This window comes from Oratosquilla oratoria, chromosome 16, assembly GCF_046742065.1.
Source record: "Oratosquilla oratoria isolate Oo_2021 chromosome 16, ASM4674206v1, whole genome shotgun sequence".
NCBI classification, from domain to species: Eukaryota; Metazoa; Arthropoda; class Malacostraca; order Stomatopoda; family Squillidae; genus Oratosquilla; species Oratosquilla oratoria.
The window spans coordinates 41,314,901-41,324,900 of record NC_134792.1 but is presented as its reverse complement, the minus strand read 5'-3'; the positions used below and the strand labels follow the sequence as shown (position 1 = coordinate 41,324,900).

The 10,000-nt window shown below is 41.3% G+C and overlaps 1 protein-coding gene across 2 annotated transcripts in view; it reads right to left on the bottom strand.

Moving 5' to 3' along the window:
* Positions 1-10,000, bottom strand: part of LOC143033932 (lipase 3-like) — an 85,819-nt gene that overhangs the window by 15,071 nt on the left and 60,748 nt on the right. For both annotated transcript variants that reach the window (XM_076199607.1, XM_076199608.1), the window contains 5 exons: positions 9,907-10,000; positions 9,105-9,255; positions 1,902-1,994; positions 842-994; positions 349-433 (listed from right to left, as the gene is read on the bottom strand). The exon at positions 9,907-10,000 is cut by the window's right edge and continues 21 nt beyond it. In XM_076199607.1, the coding sequence (XP_076055722.1) occupies positions 349-433; positions 842-994; positions 1,902-1,994; positions 9,105-9,255; positions 9,907-10,000 (576 nt within the window). The remainder of the gene's footprint in view (positions 1-348; positions 434-841; positions 995-1,901; positions 1,995-9,104; positions 9,256-9,906) is intronic.

Genomic DNA, 10,000 nt, shown 5'->3' with positions numbered 1-10,000 from the left:
CAGCTGTTTCATGTACTCAAACACCCTCCCTACTCGTCTCTTGTGAAAAATTATTATAGTTACCATTATCATCATTATTAGGGAAGCAAATAAATGTCTTAGGGGGAATGAAATGTGTCATGAGAGACAAGTATTTGGGAATGGACGCAAATATGGTATATGAAGGAGTGATTGTACCAACAACTGTATGAGGCAGAGACTTGGAATATAAAGATAAGTATAAAGGAGAAATTTAAATGTATTTACCTAATCATATTTACTTAATGGTACCCTTATGATATGCTAAAGGAGAATAATATTTTTGCATGAAAAAGATGTACTGGTAGTCCCCTATCATTTGGAACCCACCTGATATGAGATTCTGACCAAAGTGGCTAACAGCACGAACAGATGATCCTGCAGGGTAGTGCGAAAGGATGACAGCAAGATAGTCCTACAGAAATCAAGTATAGGTTTTCAAATGGTACTTGTTATTGTGGTTATATAATTAAATCACTTATGATAAGAATTCATGTACAGTAATTCTGATGACATAAGTGTATGCCTGTACAATGAAACAATGACTTGCATTACAGGTGAAGTTGTCCAGAGATCATTCTCAAGTACTGATGCATATATTTTAACTGATTGATTATAGTTTATACCAATTCAAATTCTGTAAAAATTATGACAAAATTTCAAGTTATAAGGAAACATCTATTATTATCATTAGTGCTTTTATATTCCTAAATTATTTCTATCAATCCCTTATTACTAATTTTCAAGCATTTACTAAATTGTTACTACTGTATCATATTTCCACATTTATTCAGCAGTTATCATCTAAATAGAGAGAACTCACAGTGTTGATACTCTGTAATTCAGCACCAAGGAAGTCAAGGAAGCTATAGCAAATTGGTGCAGTCAGCGTTGTGGCACGGCAGAGGTCAGCATTGGCCACTGAGAGTGAGTCACGTGGGAAAAACTCATAGATCTGCAGGTTCGTGAGGAGCGCCTGGTGGTTGTCAGCAGTGAAGAGTTGAGGATAAGGAAAAGAATTAGAGGTAGAAGGAGAGAAAGAAGATTGAAGATGAGGTGAATGATAAGCACTACTTATTAACTATAAATTAGTACAATATATGGAATTGGATGACAAGGATGAATAAGGAGGAATGATGAACAGGGAAAGATGGAGTAAGGTACAGTAAATGGAAAGAGAGAGGAGCAGGGAAGAGATGAGGAAAAGAGTAGAAGATGTGAGGAAGGATGTGACAACAGAGTAAATATATGTACTGTATCAAAGACAAAGGAGAGAAAAATAGATGAGGAGCAAATCCAAATTCAAAACAATCATGGGAAATTTGGATTATTCATGAAATATATTTGGTTATAAGATATGAATGACGATGTGACATCATGATATCTACATTTCCACTTCAATACTAGGTCATTCAATATACATTATATGGTGAAAGCCAAATATATCTATTCTTTAGCAAAGTGGTGGATCCCTACCCCAAACACACTCAATTGATCAAAATCCCTTATAGATGGTGAAGGTGAGAAACCTACAACAGGAGGTACATAGCTGCAGCTGAAGCCATTACCTTTGCCCTATGTGCTTTGACTGTTAGGGCAGGTAATAGTCACTGCTGAGAATCAGAGAGGAGTGCAGGATTTGAACACACAACTAAGTGATTATAAGAGCAGCATGCTTCCAATTACAGAATCATCTAGTTTTGAAGGGGTTCAGTAGAATGCATAAATATTTTAGATTTTTATACATGGGCTTACGAGAGCTAACAATGTTTTATAGTTATTTGTGACAAAGTAATACAAAAATGATCATTGATATCAAGAACAGGTAGTGCAAAGGCTTTGCAGTTACATATCCTCCCTACACTGGAAAGTTCTCAACCTACCTCAATCTCATATACATAGTTGCCAAGGGTTTCAACTGGGCCTTGGGCATTTGCAACATAAGCAACAGGAGCTAGAGACACCATCAGCCGCACCTGATGATGTAACACAGAGTCAGTATCCATTCTGATGTCACAATATAGATACCCAAACAACTAAAGTTAATTGTGGTATTTTTCACACCATCACCACAGGATCTTACCCTTAGGTGAATTAAACTGATTGGTGCCAGCCAGAATAAGATCTGTACAATCATCATAACTGTAACAATTGGATGTGGTGAGGAGCCTATGCCAGGAGGCGCATGGCTTCATCATAAAGTCCTGTCTCCTTTAAATACACAAAATTGCTTAGCATTACCCAGATCGAATTCTATAAAAGTATTGCCATAGCAAGGGGTTAAGATCTAAGCACATAGCTTCATAAAGCTTGAAATTCAATGGAAATCCATCTCAGATGGGAACAGAAGGGGTGGAAAGATCAAATAAATTACAATGATAGCGATAATTTTCTGGGGTATTGGCTGCATGTTATTGTGGCAAAGTAGCATGCAGTTGATACTTTAGGGTCTATATGGGGCACCCCTATGGACCAGAGCCATACATCATTTTGTCTGTGATAGAGGAAAACTCTGTTCATAGAGAAATGATGACACTTTTATACTATGACTGTCCCTCTGTTATGCTGTCCCCCAACCCCTTGTTACTGTCCTGTACCATTTCTCTGAATATTCATTTCCTTTTTTTGCCTACCCTGTGGTGGGGGAAGAGAATGCTACCACCAAGTCGTAAAAGGCAACAAAAAACAGGACAGGGGATGGGATTAGGAGTCCTGCTACCTGTAGCCCCAAAAGGGGACATTCCTAAAAAAAGTAAAGGCATAAGAGGGTCTGGGAGTTTTCCAACCAGTACCCTAAGGTTTGGGTCTTTTAATGTGCGTGGATGTGATACAGATGAGAGTAAAAGGGAAGAGATAGGCAGTATGTTTGTGAGAAGAAAGATGGATATGCTGGCTTTGAGTAAAACTAAAATGAAAGGGAAGGGCGAGTGTGAGTTTGGGAGTGTAGCTGGGAGGTACTCAGGAGTGAAGAGTGGACGAGGGAGAGAAGGGGTGGCTATACTAGTGAGGGAAGAGATAAGTGAGCGTGTAGTGGAGTGGAAGGAGGTTTCATCAAGGTTGATGAGGATGAAGGTGAAGCTGGGAAGGGAGATGTGGGTTTTTGTAAGTGTGTATGGGCCTGGTAGTGAGAGGAGTGTAGAGGATATGGAGGCTTTTTGGGTAGATATAAATGAGTGCATAGAGTGATCAGGAAGAAATGTCAATGTAGTTGTATTGGGGGACCTTAATGCTAGGGTAGGAAATGAACCAATAGACGGAGTGTTTGGGAAGTATGGAGTTTCAGGTAAAAATCGTAGTGGAGAATTGATGGTGGAGATTTGTCTTGAAAGAGAGTTGATGATAGCAAATACAGTGTTTAGGAAGAAAGTCAAGCATAAATACACATGGGAGAGGGTGGTGGATGGAAGGGTGGTAGATAGAGCATTAATGGATTATATAGTGGTGACCAGGAGTATGGTAGGAAGAGTTAAGGATGTACATGTCCTAAAGGGAGAGAGTGGGGGAATATCAGATCATTTCCTGGTGGAAGGTAAATTGAGAGTGGAGAATAGGTGGAGAAAGAGGAAAAGGGCAGAAGGTGGGGAGGTACTTAGAGTGAACTGCTTAAATGAGAAAAAAGAGAATGAGTATAAGAAGAAGTTGAGAGAGGAGGTAGAAGAGAAGCAGGCATTCATAGATTGGCTACAAATTAAGACAAAGGAATCATATGAGAGGTACAAATTAAAGAGAAGGGAAGTTAAGCATAAGATAAAGGAAGCAAAGAGGAGAGCAGATGTGAAATGGGGTAAGAGTATGACAGAATTTTTTGAAAGTAATAAAAAGATGTTTTGGAAGGAAATTAAAAGAGGAAGAGGAGGCAAATCAAGTAGAGAAGGTAAAAGGTGCAGATGGAGAGATGATAATGGAAGAGAAGGCAGTGAGAGGAAGGTAGGCAGAGTATTTTAGGGAGTTGCTAAATGTGAAGGAGGATAGGGAGGGAAAGGTAGTTGCAGTGGGAAGCACTAAGAAAATGAGAGTGATGGGTGAGGAAAATGAAAGAGAAATAGGGAAGGATGAAGTGAAAGCAGCTGTTAAGATGATGAGAGCAGGCAAGGCACCTGGGCTGGATGGATGCCATGCAGAATGGCTGAAGAAAGGAGGTACAGTGATGGTGGACTGGCTAGTGAGGTTATTTAATGTTTGTTTAAGAGAGGGTAGAGTGCCAGAGGACTGGAGGAGTGCCTGTATAGTTCCGCTTTACAAGGGAAAGGGGGATAAGTGTGAGTGTAGTAGTTTCAGAAGGATCAGCTTGTTGAGTGTAGTTGGGAAGGCTTATGGGAGAGTCTTGATTGAGAGGATTAGGAGAGGAACAGAAGGAGTAATTGCTGAGGAACAGTGTGGGTTTAGGACATTTAGGATTTGGGTAGATCAGATTTTTGTGGTAAGACAGATATGTGAGAAAGCTATAGGAAAAAGTAAGGATGTTTTTTGGGCTTTTATGGATCTGGAAAAGGCTTATGACAGGGTAGACAGGAAGGCACTGTGGGAGGTACTGCAGATATATGGGATAGGAGGGAAGCTGTTAAGAGCAGTCAAGAGTTTTTATGAGAGTAGTAGAGCTTGTGTTAGGATTAAAAGTGGAGAGAGTGAATGGTTTGAGGTAAAGCTGGGACTTTGTCAGGGATGTGTTATGTCACCCTGGCTGTTCAATCTTTACATGGATGGGATGGTGCGAGAGGTAAATGCAAGGGTGGTGGGTCAGGGGTTGGAGATGGTTAAAGAAAATGGAGAAAAGTGGGAGGTGAGCCAGTTGTTGTTTGCTGATGACACTGTGCTTGTAGCAGGATCAGAGGAGGGAGTGAGGAAGTTAGTGACAGAGTATGAGAAGGTGTGTGAAAGAAGGAAGCTGAAGATAAATGTGGGCAAGTGTAAGGTGATGAGATGTACAAGGGGAGAGAGGGACAGCAGGCTGGAAGTGAACATAAAGGGTGAAAGACTGGAGGAAGTGGATAGTTTTAGATACTTGGGTGCGAGTGTGGCAGGAAAGGGAGGAGTGGGGGTGGAGGTAGAATGTAGATTGAGAGAAGCGAGTAAATGCCTTGGTGGTTTAAAAAGTGTAATGAGAAATAGACATCTGGGAATGGATGCTAAGAGGTTATATGAAGGAGTGATTGTGTCAATAGCACTGTACAGGCAGAAACATGGAACATGTGAGAGGAAGAGAGAAGGAGTTTGAATGTGTTTGAGATGAGGTGTCTGAGAAGTATGATAGGGGTTACTAGGCTAGATAGAGTGAGAAATGAGGAGGTGAGGAGGAGAACAGGGGTGGAAAGGGAGCTGGGAGATAGGGTTGATGAAAGAGTATTGGGATGGTTTGGACACATGGAAAGAATGAGTGAAGAAAGATTAGTAAAAGAAGTGTAGAAGGCAGAGGTGGAAGGAGTGAATATGATGGGGCATCCTAGGATGAGATGGATGGATGGGGTGAAAGGAGCATTACAAAAGAGAGGAATGTCTGTGGAGGAAGGAAGGGAGAGGACAGAAGATAGGGGTGAATGGAGAAGGGTTGTGTATGGATGATGCTGTGATGCATAAAGGGGAGTGGGTGGGAGATGGGGGGTGAGGAAGTATGTATGAGAAAAAATTTGATGCAGCCCGAAGGGATTTCTCCCTGTCATCTCCTTTTCTGCATGAGGGGACAGAGAGGGGGGGGGGGTCTTGCAACACTGCTTCTGACCCAGGGCAGTGGACAGGATGCAGGGATGACCCGTCATCCAGGAGGTGCTAAGATAACAGGGAGGGAGGGGGTGGAGAGGAGTGGAATATGTAGGAAATGGAATGGGTGGGAGTGATTTCTATGTCTTTCTTTTTGGCTAACCCCCCTTTGGTATATGTACTGTATGTATGTGTGTATATATGTATATATATATATATATATATATATATATATATATATATATATATATGTATTTACCTAGTTGTAGGTAAATACACACATATATATATATATATATATATATATATATATATTATATATATATATATATATATATATATTCTATATACTTAATTGTTTCTTCCCTTTTATAAGAGAGGTAGTCAGCCAAGCATGCACCACCCCTCAAACATTTCACACCCATTCCAACACCCATTTGTTTCCCACTTAAAAATATCTTGGCTCCTTGTGAATTCCTGCCTCCTGGCCACTGCCTGGGTCAGAAGCAGTACAGCATGACATAGTCCCTCCACAGTAGGTCCTAACAGTTGAACTTGGTCTACTCCCACCATTTCATTTATATGGTGACCCTCATTCATCATCCCCTCACAAGCAAATGGAGAAGACACAGAAATCCCTTCAAGCTGTATCATTTTATCATCTATTAACAATTTTCCATTCACCCCTATAACCTTTTTGATTACTTTATGGACAGTTATTTGTCAATTGTTAAAGTTTTCCTCATAGAATATAGGTTGAGGATTGTACAGTACCATCTAGGACAAAACAAAATCTTGGCAATATTTTTGGTGCAAGCTTTTTCAAAACCTTACTCTTTTAACTTAAGGCCACATAAAAAATATTCAGTGATCATCCTTTCAATTTTTAAAAGTGGGTGGGCGGGAGTTTTTTCTTATGAGAATCTAGAGTTTACCATTTTATGACACTCAGCATTCACATCAGAATACCCTTGCAATAGAAAATTAAGAGTAAACTGAAATTCCTAAATGATTGTGCATGGAATTACAAGGATCAATGACTAAAATCAAAGTTTTAAGCATACAATAACATTATTTCAAGATTACATGTGAATTACTGGTGAAATAATATAGAAAAATTAGTAACAACATGAAATTCAAAGTTCCCTTGATTCATGGAGTTCCAGCAGTCAGTTTCTGTGGTGACTCTTTAAGACCACTATAAGACACCAAAGATTAGTGGCAAATACTTAAAAAAAAAAAAGTAAAAATGGTCAAGCGTTTCTTTATAGGCGGATGGGGAGAATCACCATTTTTTTTCTTTAATGGCCTAATCCTGGCAATAACTTAAAGGGCGGTAGAAGAGAAGCTGGTTTTTTTTTTTTATTGGTTTGTGCAGTTAGTCAATGACAGTGGGAAACAACCATTGTCATTCACCGCTTTTTTTTCTGCTTTTTTTTTTTTTTTTTTTTTTTTTTCTGTTTTTTTTTTTTTTTTTTTTTTTTTTTTTTTTTGCGGGGCTAGTACCCGCTTGGACCTCGACCTTGCAGGGGGTCCGGAACAATTCACATACACAGTCCGTTGTCCATGCGATGCCGCTGTTATCGGAAGCGGCACCCTGATCTTAGGGGAGGGGGGTGGTATCCCTAAGCCGCCAGCGGTGCCAAGGAAGGGGTTATCCCTCAGCCACAGGCGGCACAAGGGTGAGGGTGTGCCCCCAAGAAGCTGAGGCTTGCCTCAAAAGGGGAGACGGTGAGGTGCCCCGTCACCCCTGCCGCGGTGAGTGGCGGGCTGAGTCCCAGGCGAAGGGCATGCATGGTTCTACACTCTAGCAGGTAGTGGTGGAGGGGCTGTTGTAAGCCCCATAGAGTTTGCACCGTTCATGATTGTCTCTTCCCGTGCGTTGCACTTGCCACTCACAGCGATATCCTATCCTGTGGACCATAGATTCCGCCCTTCTACCTGGAGGCAGGTGGACTGCCTCGTACCTAGTGACGAGGTAGTACCAAGGCGCTGATTCCGAAGTATGAAGTTCGCTGCTGTGGTTGGCCCTCGCTATTACTCTGGCCTTCTTGATGGTGACAGCCCTTGGTGTGTGTGATCATGGGTGCCAGGGACAGAGTGATGTTGCTGAACCTCATCGTTGCCTTGGCAGCAGCATCCGCAACAGTGTTCCCTGGAATCCCGATGTGACTGTGGATCCAGTGAAATGTTGCAGACCTTCCATGCTGGTCCAAAAGGTGCAGCGAGTGCTGGATTGATGTCGTTAAGTAGACGTCATCCGTTGTCTTCGCGAACCGAATGACGTCAATAGCACCCCTTGAGTCTGTGTGGATCACTACTGCCCCATGCCCAGCAGAGAAAGCGTGGTCAAGGGCTTTGGAGACGGCAGCCAGTTATATCTGAAGGGTAGAGCTTCCGTCACTCATTCTCCTTATAGCGCGGTCACTTCCTCAACGGTTGTAAAAGCCGCGTCACACCATCCCATGTGGGGGTCCATAGAGCCATCCATGTCGTGTCGTGGTCAGCCTTCCTTCCGTTTAGGTGGAAACATTGCAAGCTGGCGCCATGGGGGAGGAGCATAATCTGGACAAGGGCTGTCTAGAGCACATTGCTGATCCAACTCCCTGAGACCACATAGGGTCTCTAGGAATGACCGGTGGGGTCTCCTTCGGCTTCTAGGACACTCAGGAAGGAGGTCTTCATTTCACTCTCCCCTGAGCTGGTCAAAAGTTGAATGAGACGACAGGAAGAAAGCCCCTCCGCCCGTAAGCGAAGGGAGGTAATTACCGCCTCCTGTCTAAGATTCACCACACTGGCCCATGGGGGGCCACAGTGATAGTGCGGAAAGTCTGGTTTTGAAAGACTTCAAGTTTGTCCCGCGAACTAAATCGGAGGGAGATGAAAGCCACAGAAGCATATCCTACCACCGGATCACGTGTCTACGGTGTTGACTGCAAAATGTTGACCTCGAGGGTCATTCGTGCATGCACAGATAACATAAATGGGCTTCATTCTTCTATTGCTGACTCCTAAATTATGCCATTCAATAACTCAAGTCTATAAAACATCCAACCATGGAGAGGGAAAATATGTGAATTTTGGAAGAGTTGGAAATTTAAGTTCTTTGACACTGCTTGCATGTACCCATGTTTGAATTGATTTTGATTAATAAATCATTGGAAGAGCACAAACAAATGACAGTCTTGGTCAAAGATTTTTTTTCAATTCACAAGGGTATAGTATTGTATTTTATCTTGCCAAATAAAACAAATGTATATATATATATATATATATATATATAAATATATATATATATATATATATATATATATATATATATATATACATATATATATGTATGTATACAAAAATGCCAAATAACTTCTCTTCCCAACTTTAAATTGTTTTACCTTCTGATTGTATTCAGGGTGTTCGCTCATCGTGGCGTAGAAGACAGTTGTGCCCATGCTGAAGCCGATGTAGTAAAGATCCTTCTGACCTGTAATCTCTAGAATAAAGTCTATACTCTTGGGGACATCGTAATTTGCCATCTCCTGCCAGCTACAAAAGAGAAAGAAATCAACATGTGAAGAATTAAGGTGTTCAAGAAATAAACGGGACTGAAAGAAACATACATACATACATACACCAACGGCCTTTTCCCCTGAGAAATCCCTTCAGGCTGCATCAATATATCATTCACACATACTCCCTCACCCCCTCCCATCTCCCACCTACTCCGTTCCATGTATTACAGCATCATTCATACACAACCATTCTCCATTCACCTCTATCTTCTGTCTTCTCCCTTCCTCAACAGACGTTCCCCTCTTTCCCAATGCCCCTTTTACCCCATCCACCCATCTCATCCTTGGTCGTCACCCCATGTTCACTCCTTCCACCTCTTCCTTCCACACCTCTTCACTCATTCTTTCCATATGTCCAAGTCAAATGAACAAAAATAATGTTCTAGTCGCATAAATATCTGAACCAAAAAATTTATCTGAAATATATACTTTTTCTTTCTCACTCCCAAACACGCACATTAAAAAGAAAAAATATATGACTAACTTATTGTCATGATCTATTCTCAATCGGTTAACAGGTGTATCAGTTTTTAGAATGATTTATTAAGTTTTTCCTAATTCCCTTGTGAACGCATTGTCATTGTTGGCTTGTTCTTATTTATGTTAAATGATTCTGTTACCTTACCTGAAATCCCAGTATTTCTCGTCGTTTTCTGTGTATTTGATGTGTGTTCGTGAATACGTATTCCCTCGAAGATTGGGCATCCACACATCGTACC